Below are 15,256 nucleotides of genomic sequence, written 5' to 3' on the forward strand. Positions count from 1 at the left end.
TTAATCTTGGCCTATGTGACAGTAATTTCCATTAGTTTTAATTTACAGTGCAGTGCAAATGAAGGCATAAAACATTTTATTTCAATTATCTTTTAATCAAATGAGAGTTAAACTCTATTTTTGGCAAACAAAAGGGGTTTACTATTAAAATTAAAACATGGAAGAAATAACGTATTGTGTGATTATTCTTTTAAACAAAAGTTGTAATTGTTGTAGTAGTAGTAGCTAAACCAAACTTTTATTTTGACGGGTTGCCATGAGGACCTTTTAAGTTTGTGTAGCCTATGTATATGATATGACGATAGTTTTACTCAAATGCTCATGAAGTAACTCTCAGAGCAGTTCTGGGGATGTTGTTCATGTATTTATGTCCTCATTTAGTGAGACTGCAGATACTGAAAACACCGCGAGCTTCACGCACTTCAGTATGTGTGTAGTAAACAAAACCACGCGTTTGTGCCATTCACATATACAGAGGCACGCACAACATGCAGGATTCATATTTAAATAGTCTTTTTATGGCTTAATATTTACAAATACTAGTCCATAGCCGATTTAAGTGTACTGACCTACTTTTGATTAATTCATCCAAACTTTGACAAATTCCGTGACATTCCGTGTTATTAATGACTGGATTCCGCAATTCCGTATACGCTCATGAGGCATTTTGAACAGAATTAGATAGATCTGTCATAAAGATATTTAAAAAGGCTATAATCATGAAAAAAATATATATATACTGTATATTAAGCACAACATGTACATTATGCAGTTCTGATTATACAGTACTTTCTATTTATATGACTGGATTCCATGATTCCGTCCGCGTTTTCCCTATCGCGGAAACCATAAATAGATAATATTGCGGTGTTTTGCAACTTCAGTGTAGTGGATTGTGATTTCTTGCAACTTCAGCAACGTCTGCTGCTGCCTTAGAGAGACAACTGATGCGTGATCACTGAAGCAGCTCCAGTTAGCATGTGCTTTCGGTGTGAGAGTGCAAAACTTTAAGTGCCTTTAGCCTTCCATGTTGATTGGTCGGACTCGTGACTCCCAACAAATCAGATGGGCGGTGGGCGGAGTGGTGAGTTCTGACAGGCTGCATCAGAGCCAAATAGCGTGTTTCAAAATGAAATTATTTTATCGGCAAATCGGTTTTAAAAATGACGATACCGATAATCATAAAAATGCTTAATATCGGCGTCGATAATCGGCCAGGCCTATTGCAGACCCCTGGGTTAGGGCTAGGGATTGGATTAGAACTTATTTTTCTGACAGGAATGTCTTTCCAGGACCAACAAAACATTCTGCAAAATTAGTACGTGATTACAATCAGCACAGAAACACAACTGTAGAGATTCCATGTTGGTCTTAATAATCAAAATTAGGGATGCTCCGATCGATCGGCCGGAGATCGGTATCAGCCGATAATCACATTTTATGACTCGATCGGTACTCACTACACTTGGCCGATCTCACGAACCGATCGCAATTTGATGACGTCAATGTGTGACGACGTACATGATGCGTGGGGGACATGCATTCGAGAAACAATGAAAAATTCGCTATTTGTCGTGTATGTTTTGCATGATGATATGATGAATAGATGGTTCATTTTTAACAGCATATTCAGTGACGTTAGAGCTGATTCTTGCCTCACTGCACACGTCTGTGGCGCGTTATGGCTCCACGGCTACCGGAGCTGATCGCAGCCGCTCTAGTCAGTGCTTGTGTTTATACCAGCCAGCCACGGCACGTTTCTGAAGGGGCTCTCTGCACTGCTTGGCTAAAAATTGTCTTTTTTGAGTTGTCACAGCGTGGAGGACGGAACAGAACCTCGTCAGAGCCGTAAGGGATAACGGTAACATAATACGCGGATCGTGGGCTGCTTTTAAATGAACATTTATTTAAAAAACAAAATATCTTCTTTGGGCATATTAGCCTACTCAATAGCATTAACACAGGCTTTACTCCTTTCAAACTTTATCTGGAATGTCACCATTTCTGTCACTGCAACTTCCCGATCAGGCGAATACACACACACACGCACACGAAATCATCTGCCTCATGAAAAAAATGTATTAAAAAAAAAATGTAGTTAATATTTGCATAATTTATTATTTATTTTATCCATATGATGTTGCTAAAAAGTACTAGCGGAGGCCGGTGGGCTAGAGTGAGTGGCGGCCGGCGGGCTAGAGTGAGGAACAGTCGGCGGGCTTGGGAATGGCGCGGCCTACAGACTTGCGGCAACCACATGTGACGACCCCGTGGCTGGACTCCGCTTCGTCCACGGTGAAAGCCGATCCGGCGATCCACAGCGCGAAGCTGAGGTATTTCCTCAGCGACCAGCACGGATCAGCTCCAGAAAAAAATGTAGTTAATATTTGCATAATTTATTATTTATTTTATCCATATGATGTTGCTAAAAAGTACATTATTATTTGGTATAATGAAATGTGTTTATGCAGTTTAAGGTTAAAAAAAACACATTAACATTTCCACATAATGTACATTGTACTCTGTGTGAATGGCTTTCCGCCCTTTGTATTAAACTATGCATACATACATGATGCTGTTTTGTTTATAGTTGTTTAAGCAACTTAATTAATTATAACTGGTTTATAAGCATTATTTTAAACATTATGCACTTTTTTCACAGATAGTCCTTATCTTATGCTTTGAATAAACATGCATTAGTAATATTTTGCTCGATGCAATATCTTATTTACATTGTGTCTACGTGTGGCGTTTAGCATTTTAACATAGACAGCAATTCTGTCTCATGCTGAATGCGTAAGAGTTGGCACCCCTGTATCTATTTATATAATACTTAATTAATATCTTAATATATTATTATATCTTATATAAACCATTTGCACACACAAGCATTATCTGACTCGGCTCCTCCCGACCGCAGACGCAGGTTTACAAGCCACTGTTTCTTGCATTTTTCAGCCAATTTCTTGCCTTTTCCCCCCTTATGAACAACAACATTTTCGTACACGACAAAAGCTCCTTGTGGTTTCTCGGTTTGACCGATTTGAGCATCCATCAACAACACAAAACAAATGCATTTTGAGTTTCTGCTAGTGATTCCTATATAGAAAAAACACTTCCTACCCTCCAGCTGCATTTCGCGCCACAGCAATGACGTCATGTGCAAACAACCTATTTGAGACTTAACTTTTTTAATGTGATATTTATATTTGATTTGTCTCTTGGTGTAACTAAATAATGCACATTTAATGTAATATAATATGAAAAAAAGAAGTAGATATTGCTCATGAATTCCCTTTTTGAGGTCAATTATTTATTAGGTTTATAATATAATATAATATAATATAAAAACAAACTGAAGCATTTAAACTGAGATCTGTAAGATAAATATTTTTTAAAAATGTGAACGTGAATTCTTATACAGTTATCTAAGTAGAGTTTAGAGTAGTAGAGTTTGCACACTACTACACCTGTGTGTGACAGTAAATGTCTTGGAGTTTTGTTGCCGTTCTGTGCCCATCATCCGCTATTTCCACCACTTAATCAAGCCACTTATCTTTAAAGCATGATGACGTTTTATTTCACATGTCATTACATTTGCGTTGGCTCCCGTGTTGAGCTATTTCGTCCGCAACCATTAAAGTTTCTGATTTCTATAGCGACTCTTTTGGCGCACATCATTCTCTTTCTATGAAACCTGTAAACCACATTCACTGGTTCTAAATCTATAGCGACACCAACTCTATAGCGGTTTGCCCGAGCATTGCAATTATTTTGCATTTACTAGAATTCAATCGAATGGCTTTCCCGACTCAGATATTTGCGTGTGTCCTATGCGTGGCACATTGTTCTTCTGCGTGGTCGCGACATACGAAGTGTGTGGCCGTGCACGTGCGCAGCTTTGAGGAAACATTGCTGTAATGTACAATGATTTTGTGCGGAATTAAATATTAATGTTTTTTCCTAATTTGTAACTAAATAATGTTTGTTTGTGTCAGGTATGTGTGTGTATGGCGAAGGAAACTGCCGTTTTGGAGTTGATATTTAGGTGTGGACTGGTACAGCAGGGTCCCACTAACCTGCTGATCTTCTCCCTGTTGGTGCCATTTATTCATCGAGATGGCTCTCTGGGGCAGCAGGCCCGTGACGCACTGCTGCTCGTCATGGCAACCTCTGCCAGCAACCACGCTGTTGCGCGTCACATCGCAGAGAACTCCTACTTCTGCCCAGTAAGCATGAGTGTGGTGTTGTGTGTGCTTACCTGATCATGTTTCTGATCTTGCTTTTGAAAATGTACTTGTATCTTAGATGTTGATTAGATGAATGGAGAAGAGAAAAGATTCAGACTTCAACATATATTCCTCATGTTCTTTCCTCACTGTTAGCATGTCTTTATGAATATTCTTTCTGTTCATGTTATGTGCTTTTTTTTTTTGTTTGTCTGTGCCATGCAATTGAAATGTCGCTTGTTCATTTTTTGAGTGCCTCTTGGAACTGTTTCAGTGGAGATATAAAGTCCTGTAGTGTTTTCTCTGAGTTGCATTCTATTGGCTACTGTGGAATGAAAAGGCCATTTGTCATCTGCAGTTGTGCTACAGTTTTGGACTTTTCTCTTGAGAATAATATATGAGCCTCCATCTGACCCACTTAACACATACAACTGGAGGTCTCATCTAGGACTCCATGCTGCTGCAGTGCCTCAGTCTCTCAACATTTTCCTCTCTAACTTTATTTTTTCCACTTTGTGTCACATCTATTTTTATGCTAGAGATGCATAGGTCTAGCTGACAGTTTCTTTGGTGGCCTGTTTTGTGGCGAAGTTCCACATATAAAACAAGCCCTGACATGAATGATGTTCTTCAACATACTTGCATTAAGGTGTGGTCACATTTACCGTTATTCAGGAATATTCATGTTTGACAATCCAGTCATTTCAATAGGAATCAATATGGTTGGGAAATTTGCATTGGGGTCATGTGGATTCAGCATGTTGGCCAACAGAAAGCTGCTTGGTTTGAAAGCAGCTTCTGTGTGAGCTGTACTTCATACATTTGCTGCACTATTGACAATCGACCTTTTTTAGAAATAACATTTTGGAGATTTTTTTCTGAAGTGACCCTATCATTATTCCTTGCTAAGATCTGTGCTTGGAATACGAGTCATACATTTTGATGTAGTGAAGCAATAAAAAAAACCCCGAAAGATCCTGTGTGTTACAGTGATTTTACCATAGTGTGCTATCACACAGGGTGGAGCAGCGGTAAGTAATACAGTTCATTAGTCAAATAGATTTGTTGCAACGTGTCATATTTATAGGCTTTGTCTGCTTTGTGTTTTCAGATGTGCATATAGCGAATTTTTACATCCAGTCAGGTTTTAGAGTGATGCCTATGTTTAAAATGCAGAGATTGCTTGGTGAACTTTATGAAATAATGTTGTCACCTATTTTTCTGTTTCCCAGGTGCTAGCGACAGGGCTGAGTGCACTGTACTCATCCCTGCCACGGAAGATTGAGGTACGGGGCGATGACTGGCACGCCCTGCGGAGGGAGGATTGGATGGCCGTTTCCTCTCTAGTGCTGTTCATGAACAGTCTTGAATTCTGCAACGCTGTAGTGCAGGTGGCACACCCCCTTGTGCGCTGCCAACTCCTGGACTACCTCCACAACGGCTTCCTGGTTCCAGTCATGGGCCCCGCTCTGCACAAGGTGAACCACACTGAACTGGGCTGAAGATGTGATCCATATTGGCAGTTTCAATAGTCATTCATTATAAAACAATGTTTTGAATTGTATTTATTTTCTCTTATTTTGATTTCTTCGCTCTCTCTCTCTCTGTTTCTCTTTAATGGTTTTTCTGTCAGTCGTCAGTGGATGAGATGATAGCAAGCATGGCATATCTGGACTTGTTTTTACGCAGTATCACAGAAACTTCCCTCCTTAAGACCTTCCTGCGCTTCATTCTGTTGCATCGCCATGACAACGACACCATCCTTGATACACTACTCACACGCATCAGCAGCAATTCACGGGTTAGTCTGGTATACACTGTAGCTGGGGTGCATGTATAGATAGAAAACACATTATTTTGTCAGTGCTGTAGGCTGAGCATTAAAGATGCAGTGTATTCCTGGGAATGTGGAGTAATGGGACTAAAGTTTTTTTTTTCTTTTTTTTTTTTTTTCTTCCCTTTCCTTCTCTTTTATTGTTTTTACGCAGTATCACAGAAACTTCCCTCCTTAAGACCTTCCTGCGCTTCATTCTGTTGCATCGCCATGACAACGACACCATCCTTGATACACTACTCACACGCATCAGCAGCAATTCACGGGTTAGTTTGGCACATGCTACATCTAGGCTGCATGTATAGATAGAAAAGACACTGTTTTGTCAGTGCTGTAGACTTAGCATTGAAGAAGCAGTATATTCCTGGGAATGTGGAGTGACTAAAGTTGCATTGTTTTTTCTTTCCCTCTCTGAAGCTGTGCATGGTCTCTCTGAGTCTGTTCAAGACATTGCTCAGTCTCAACTGTGAAGACCTCATGCTCCAGCTTGTTCTCAGGTATTTTGTGTGCTTGGGTGTGTGACTCAATTAGCTTTGGCTGGATTTGGACAATGCATTTTGCAAATTGCAATGCATTACATAAACTACCATTCAAAGGTTTGGGGTCAGTACGATTTTTAAAAAATAAATTAAATACTTTTATTCTGCAAGTATGCATTTGATCAAAAGTGACAGTAAAGACATAATGTTACAAATGATTTCTATTTTAAATCATTTTAGATATAGCTGCAAAACAGGCTCTTACAGAAAATGTAAATGAATGCCAAATCCCGCCTTCTGATGTGAAGCCAGTAATCAACAGATACATATTGGAGAAATGGCAAGCGGAATGGGAAGAATGTCAAAATAACAAACTTTTTGAAATAAATTCTGCAGTAGGAACAAGATATATTTATTCTTTTAAATCCAGGCATGACCAAGTTGTGTATACAAGGTGTCGTATTGGACATACTAGATTAACTCATGGACATTTATTGATTGGTGAAGAAGCACCAAAATGTCAATATTGCAGGACTCACTTGACAGTGAAACGTGCTTTTGGTCTGTCCAATATTTAATGTCATGAGACAAAGGTTATTATCAGGACAAACTCTTAAGGACTTGTTTTATAAGATGGACCCAGAAAAACTTTAACAATTTCTTTCAAAAGTAAATTTAAAATATCTTTTATAAAAATGTATGTGTAATACTTTGTTTTATAATTGTTTTTATTAATTTATGTTTATTGTATTTGTATTTTGTGTTCTACTATATTTTGAATGTATAATCTTTGCCATGAAATAGCCTATGAAGCTGATGTGGCAATAAACTTAAATTAACTGTAACTGTTTAAATAATTGTAAATAAATTGTTGTCATAGTTGCCACAAAAATATTAAGTAATGTTGATACTATGTTGAAATCATAAGCAATGTTGATATTATCATTTCAACATTGACACTGAAGACTGGATTAATGGCTGCTGAAAATTCAGCCTTGGCATCACAGGAATAAATGACATTTAAAAAAAAAATTTTTATAATTTTTTCACAATTTTATTACTGTTTTTACTGTGTGCATAAGAGACTCCTTACAAAAACTTAAACAGTTTTTACCAAACATTTTTTCTTTTTTTGTTACCAACGGTAGTATAGATCATATATAAGTGTGTCATATGTAACAGGATTATTATTAGTGGTTTTATTAAACATTTGAAATTGTACATACTTGGGGAAAGATACTAAAATAATTATTATTTGTGTGTAAAAAAATAACTGTTTATTTAATGTTTGTCTCCAGGTATCTGTTGCCATGCACACATGTTATGCTGAGTCAGCGAAGGGCAGTCAGAGAAACAGACCTCTATGGCAAATCAGCTGACAAGTTCCTTTCCCTCATACCAGAATGCTGCCGAATCACTCCAGCACCCTCTAGTGAGCGGGATGATGAGCCTGCCTTTTGGGGAAAGGGTAAGCCTGTGTCAGGCACATTTATGGACATAACAGGTGTGCTTTTAGACTGTGCTGAAAATACTTTGCTGCTGTTCATGCCTACAAAATTTATTTTCTCTCTTTTTTTTTTTTTTTCCCCAATAGTGTTAGGTAGTCCCACTTCAGAGTCACCGGTTCACCCCAGACCCAGCACTCCTTCCCGCCTCGCTCTCTTTATTCGACAGCAAAGCTCAGGAGGCCAAGCCAACCCCCCCTCGTCTGGCTCGGGGAACGCTCCCTCTTCTCCTCGTGGTAGTGTTTCCTCCCCTCTGTCTCCTGACAGCCCAATGCACCAACTCCCAGACACTTCAGACGGAGAGACTGGCTACCTGGAGTATCTGCGTGATGCTCGCAAGGGTATTGAGCTCTGCTCCTGGGCCTGTCGAGACTGGTCAGCCCCTTACGATGGAGAAAATCCCTCTCCAAACTCTGCTCCTCCTCCACCTCCCCCTCCTACATCCAACCCCTCCCTCAATATTGTACAAGAGCATTTCTCCATAATGGACCCCCCTCAGCAGAGGGCAGCAGTCGTGGCTGCAGCACGTGCAGAGTGGAGCAGTTCAGATCGAGATAGTGGAGAGTGGGATGTTACCATCAGCAAGAACTGAATCAGTTTCACATCCAAACTCTGCTCCTCCTCCACCTCCCCCTCCTACATCCAACCCCTCCCTCAATATTGTACAAGAGCATTTCTCCATAATGGACCCCCCTCAGCAGAGGGCAGCAGTCGTGGCTGCAGCACGTGCAGAGTGGAGCAGTTCAGATCGAGATAGTGGAGAGTGGGATGTTACCATCAGCAAGAACTGTATCAGTCTCACACCCCGCAGTAAGAAACGCAGCCTTCTTCCCAGCTCTATACCTCTGCAGTCTTCATCTTCTGCATCAGTCTCTACAGAAATAACCGGTGCTGTAGAAACCGTATCCCAACACTCTCATTCAGCACCTCATCCACCGCTCTATAATGGGATGGGGCAGGTGGAGCTCACAGACAGTGTGGATGAGAGAATGGAGGTTAAGAAAGTGAAAAGGGACTCTGATGTAAATAACAGTGTGGTGGAGTCAGGCATGAACGGGTCGATGGGTATGGGCCCAGTTGACTACAATGATTTCCATGTAGGATCGGCAATGAAATCATCTCAGGTGCAGGTGAAGCCACATCTGCAACATCAAACCTCCGTGCCCTCTTCTACCCAAGAGTGTCTACAAATTGAGCGCCAGAGATTATCTCCTGTTCCTGCCTTGACCGAGACTTCCACAGTTCCCCGTGACAGCAGGGGTCCGGAGTCCGTTGAGCGTCTGATTGAGGAGTTGCTGGAGCAGGCGCCGTCGGAGCCATTGTCTGGAGACTCGAAATGCCAGGGAATCAGCATAGAGGCTTTTCACCAGGAGCTGAGGGAGCTGGAGGAACGTGTTAGAGAGAGGAGGGTTCTCTCACGCAGTTCGGAGGAGTCCTCTCGGGAATCTCGCACTGCTCCTGCTCCCAGCCTGACGGATGAGGACTGTCTTCCAGTGGAGACTGAGCAGCGCTCCAGTGAAACGAAGCCTGACAGCTCTGCCACTGGGGTATTTAGCCCCGCACGACTCCTTGGACCACCTCTTGCTCAACCATACACAGGTTCTCGTTGTAGAGATGACCAAATTAAAGATTTGAGTGCTTATGTTACTTGTGCAAGTTCAGCAAGTGCTAACCATAAGTCACTGGTTCCGCTTCTCCCTCTGTGTAGGTCCATTTATAACAGTCCTGTTCAGTAAACTGGAGAGTATGATGCAGAACTCCTTATATGTGAACATTTTGCTGACGGGTGTTGTGTTCCAGCTGGCCTGTTACCCTCAGCCTCTCCTTCGCTCTTTCCTCCTCAACGCCAACATGGTGTTTCAGCCCAGCGTTAAATCACTGATACAGGTAATTCATTGAGAAGAAATATGACAAATCCTGAATATGCAAAGACTGAATCATTCTCAGTTGCTCTTTTTATTGGTTTGTACATTTTCTGTTCAAAAATATGAAGTCAAAATTTATTTTGACTACACAAATACTGTTTGTGATTTATTTTTGACTTAAGTGTCTCTGGCACTTTTTTGAGCTTTTATGGTTAAACAAATTTAAGCTGTTTAATGTTCTAGGGGTGAAGTTTGAGGAAGCGATTAATTAAAAATTTGATTTGACTGAAACTTCAATCAATAAACAAATGCATTGCATGAAAAAGATTTTTTCAAAGATATTGATTTTTACTTTGACTCTCTTTCTACTCTTCAGGTGCTGGGATCAGTAAAAAATCGTATTGAAGCATTTGCGGCATCACATGAGGATTTCCCTGCCATGTTAAGAAAGGCTCGCCAATTTCTGGTTGCAAGAGGAAAGTTAGACTGGTCTGACTCACCCATGGGAGTGCCCAACCTTCGTCGCTCAGACTCATTAAGTAGGTGGATGAAAGTGAATGAACTTTCTCAGGAACAAAAACGAGATCATGGTTTAATGTGCCTGCTTGTTGAAGCCATTTGAATGCAAGATGTTTTGATGTGACATGTTTTTGTGATATTTGCCTTTGTAAAGAATAATATACACTCACACAGTTGGTCATATCACAAAATAAACCTTGAAGGATGCTTTGAACATAAGGCCATAAAAAATCCTAAATATCTGAAATGGTATAACAGAAACCTTAATGAACATTTAAAGGGATCTTAAATTTGGGAGCGGAGAACAGGAATTATTGAACTTCATGATTGAATTGAATGTGATCGCTGCACATTCAAAATATGGCGTTATTACGCATTCTACAGTCTCGTGGTTTCAGAGCAGTTCACAGTCTGAATACCTCCCATTTATGCCAAGCAATTGCTTATGATCTACTTTTGGTGAATTAAGACAATGTTTACTTTATGGTAGGGGTGTGCGATAATGACAAAAAATAATATCTCAATATTTTCTGGAATTTTGTCGATAACGATAATTAGATGATATTTTGCTGAGCGTGATATTGTGCTGGTATTTTGGCAGGTGGACAGCTGACTCCCAAAGCTTTTGATATTCTTCATATTCTGTGTGGTGATTAGTTTGCAGGAGTAACTTTTCCAAAAAGTTTAAACTGATTTTTTACCTTTTATGGGCATTTTTACCTTTAAAAGGCCATTTTTTTCTACCTAATTAAATGTATGCATCATCTTTTGTGTCAAATTCTTAAATTTAATCAAATTCAAATAGTAAGACACTATAGAGCTGTTACCAATCAAATGAAATCAGTATCAACAAAATTTGTGTTTGCAATACAGAGGTGGCACAGAATCTGCATCTGAAGTGGCATTTAGATGCATTTACAGACTGTTTAATTCAGGACATGAATGCATTTAACCTGCAGTTACAAATGCATAAATAATATTTTGACGTAAAAAAAAACTTGAATACTGATATTTGAAAGGATATTGGGAAAAAAGGGAAATATCCTATAAATATAAACCTAAAATCACCAGTAGGTGGAGGCAAATCACTGCATGAGTGAGTCCATGAGTCATTCATTCAACTGATTCATTCAAATGACTGATTGATTCAGTAAAGAACCATTACAGAGACGCAAAACAGTTGTTCGATTCCCTTTGATTTCAGGCTTGCTTATAATTAAAAGTCCTGCATTATGCTTAATATTTTTTTTCTGGATATTTTTGGTATTTTGGTTACACAAATTGTATCTGGAATTTAATTCAACATAAGCTCTTATGGCTTCTCTCTGGGCTGCCCTGTCACAGGAAGACACATTAAAGACATTATTGTATCAGTAAAATCCAACACTGATCGACCTCTGATTTTTATGTATTAATATATTAGAACTTAAACCAGTTTTAGAACATGTCTTCTGTATTTCTGTTTAAACACAATATTAATTTAATTTGTGCAGGATCTCAGAAGAGTTCTTAAAAGTCTTACATTTGATTAAAAAAAACTCTGCATATACCCTGTGAATTTTGTCATTATATTCAGACAATTTAATGGAGACATTTCACTTAACTTTCAACTCATTTGTGAAATGCTTCTTAAGGCATCTTAACTTAATATGTTTCCTTTTCTTCTCTCTGTTTCTTTTTCTTTCCCACAGTTAAAAGCCGAAAACCATCTCTGGGCGATCTTATCCTGAGGCATACCAACAGTCCTACGAGAGCTCGACATGCAGCTCAGTTGGCCTTGGCCCACGTGAGAGATGGAGGGCAGTCTCTGCACAGTGCTTTGTTTCGGGGTGGTGTGGCCGGGGGGGCCTCTGGCCTGGAGAAGCAGGCAGAGGCACTAAGGGTGAAAAATGCGGTCTACTGTGCTGTTATTTTCTCAGAGTTTCTCAAAGAGCTAGCAGCTCTTGCACAGGAGCATGCCGTAGCCCTACCCTTCCCACCTAGTCAAGGCACTGAGGAATAACACCAGGCCAAAATTTTCCTCTATACTTGCTTTATCCACTGTTCCTGGCACTGAGCTGTAGACTATTATATCCCTGATTTTTTCAAACAAACAGTCTTTTTTCAAGGGACATAATGCACTCAAAGAGACAGGAAAAATCAGTTGATCATAAAGGTAAAGAGAGAGGTCATCTCTTGTTAATAATCTCATGTGCATAATGTAATTTTTTTTTTTTAATTGTACAAGACCATTAATCCATTAAGCTTTAGGAAATTGTGCATATAAATCTTGTAAATAGTCTATATAAAATATCTATGTGTATAATGATTTTTGTACACTCAGAGAGACTTGCATCCTTTAAGCTGGAGGAATTTGGCTGTAAACTTGCACTCCCTACGTTTCCAAGTCACTTCAGAGACTAGCTAAAGTAGACTCACTGCACACAGTTCTTTTAAACTTTTATGGGTGCGGAAGTGCCATTTACATTTTTAGCAATGTTGGACGGTTATTTTGTCTTTTATAGAAAAATAGGTCTGTGAGATCACACCAAGATATATCAGAAATAATCACCCCGCCTTTTTTAAAGGACGAGATATCAGATGCTGTTTACCAATTACACGCTGGGCAATAAGTCCTCCTTATCATAGCAGGATTTGCCGCTTTATTGAGGCATCTCTGAAAAATCAACAAATGACAAAATACTCAAGTTCTGCCAACCTCTAGCACACATCTTTTCGTCCAACAGCTAGAGAGTGATGTTAGAGCCCGTAAAGAGTGGAGAGGGTTCATTTTCCTAACCTCCATCCCAATAAAAGCCTGACAAATTTAGCATAGATGGTAAGTTTTAGTTTTCTTTCTCGTGTCGTGTTGCAGCAGCACATTTTGTAGGATGAGTTTTAGGATGAGTTTCTGGCCGTTTCTTTAGTTTTTGATGTATCTTTAGTTTTTTTGGGAAAGGCACTGATTTTTCTGCCCACAAAGCTCTCCTCCTATACTGGATGTTAGCGTCCCTTTTGGCGTCTAACTAGGTGCTAATGTCTTAAATATTTGGCTGGTATGAGCAAAGAGAAGCTTGCATAATAATTACCTGTCCCTTTAAGGAGTAAGCCAAGTTATGTGACTCATAAGCCATCTTAGTGTTGAATCAAAGTGTTTTTTTTTCCTGTTTATTAGTTGATTGTACTAGTGTAATGGAGTATGCGTGAAATCAGCCGTAATGTGTGCATAGTGGAAACACCACGCCACTTTTTAATTTGTTTATTGCCAAAATACTTTAGACACTTTAATTTTCAGAATGGAAGTTAGGACATGCATGTGCATTTATGAGATTTGTGAGTGTTTTTAACAGCAAGTGCGCATGTTCTGTTTTTTTTAAACAGTATCGTTTTTGCCCCTTGTGTATCTTAAATCGCAATCAATGCAATGCTGATCTGAAATCATCCATCCAAGAGCTCTTTTATCATGCACAAGCCATATGCGCATTACCTCAGTTACTTCATTTTCATTGCATGCAGTGTTCTTGCTGTTTCATCTGTGTTAGTTCAGTAATTCTGTTCGATCAAATATCATTTAAGGCATAATTTTTTTGATCAGTTTCTAGATGTAAGAGCAGACAATTTGAAAGTCAGTTATCTATTATTTTCTGGTTACATCTAGCTGCTGAATTGTCAATCCATCCATTTTCCCCTCCTTATCTATCCACCCATCCACAGAAGGTCTGTGCAGCACATTAGTGTGATGGTTCTCTGCTTTTTTTAGTTGAAATCTGAAATGTTTAGCATGTAAATTCCATATTTAAGGACAATGGTAGACCACGTTGGTGTCAAGAAAAATAATTTGTGCTTTCCCTGAAACATGCTCTAATGTCTGTGTGGGTGAGAAAGATGAAATGGAAAGGATAAAGAGCAAGATGTTGAATGAAGAAACGGTACATATATGTTAGAGTTCAGTTATCTCTATGGAGACAGCGGTTATTATACTTCCGTTCAGTTTCTAAGTTAGAAATCAAATAGGCCTATACAATTAATGTGTGTCATAAGATACCAATGCACAAGAAACGCCCATCATTTTTAGGACGTAATTGTATGCCTGACGTGGTGCAGATAAGCATGTTTTTCTTTTTATACATAAGTGTTTGATATGATTTAGACATTTTGAAAAATCAGGAGCTCATTGATTTTCATTGATTGTTATTGAAAAATGTTTGTTTAATCAGTATACATTGCACAGTTCTTAAGTTGATTTTTCTGTATTTGGTTTTCTGTCTTTTTTTTTTGTCACTCTCGATTTGTTTGAGTGAAACGATGATGTTGACAAGGACTTCTGCAGCTTGTTATCTATGCAAACTGGTTTCTGTGTTTCTGAGTAAGCAAAGATGGTTAAACTTTTGGGGACAAACACAAACTAAATTTGCAATCTGGAACCCCACACTTCAGTAATTTACTTATCCCTTATCGATTCAATAATCTACTGGACTGTATGGAAACTCATGCAAAATGATGAATGTTATCTAAATATTTTTCTATATATAAAATGGAAGAGGAAAGTGGAACTGAATGGGGATTTAACTCAACGATGAAAACCTTCAAAGACAAACACTAAAAGGAAATGTTTTTATTAATTTATAAATGTTTTACCTGGCAATACTTTTGGCTTCTTTGTCTTTATTTCTCAGAAGTTTATAAAGGTGAGATCTTCTGTCATTTGATTAAGATGTGGTTGATTGCAAGTACATTAGACATAATGATAAAAAAAAAGCATATAAAATTTTTAATCAAAATGATCACATCTCCTGAATACACACTTTGTACTTTCTCTGATTGTTGCTTGGGCTTAGATGAATCA

General features: G+C 39.0%; 1 protein-coding gene across 1 annotated transcript in view; it reads left to right on the forward strand.

Annotated features, from left to right (window-relative positions):
* The window catches only part of LOC107690485 (FTS and Hook-interacting protein homolog), a 29,971-nt gene extending 14,923 nt beyond the window's left edge, over positions 1 to 15,048 (forward strand). Inside the window, exons 5-14 of the mRNA XM_016488842.1 lie at positions 3,999 to 4,229; positions 5,462 to 5,707; positions 5,863 to 6,030; positions 6,481 to 6,560; positions 7,841 to 8,010; positions 8,137 to 8,623; positions 8,823 to 9,646; positions 9,756 to 9,934; positions 10,289 to 10,451; positions 12,123 to 15,048. Coding sequence (XP_016344328.1) covers positions 3,999 to 4,229; positions 5,462 to 5,707; positions 5,863 to 6,030; positions 6,481 to 6,560; positions 7,841 to 8,010; positions 8,137 to 8,623; positions 8,823 to 9,646; positions 9,756 to 9,934; positions 10,289 to 10,451; positions 12,123 to 12,433 — 2,859 coding nt within the window. The 3' untranslated portion in view covers positions 12,434 to 15,048. The remainder of the gene's footprint in view (positions 1 to 3,998; positions 4,230 to 5,461; positions 5,708 to 5,862; positions 6,031 to 6,480; positions 6,561 to 7,840; positions 8,011 to 8,136; positions 8,624 to 8,822; positions 9,647 to 9,755; positions 9,935 to 10,288; positions 10,452 to 12,122) is intronic.
* The last annotated feature ends 208 nt before the right edge of the window (positions 15,049 to 15,256 follow it).

Source organism: Sinocyclocheilus anshuiensis, unplaced genomic scaffold (assembly GCF_001515605.1).
Source record: "Sinocyclocheilus anshuiensis isolate Anshui unplaced genomic scaffold, SAMN03320099.WGS_v1.1 scaffold2512, whole genome shotgun sequence".
Lineage (NCBI taxonomy): Eukaryota > Metazoa > Chordata > Actinopteri > Cypriniformes > Cyprinidae > Sinocyclocheilus > Sinocyclocheilus anshuiensis.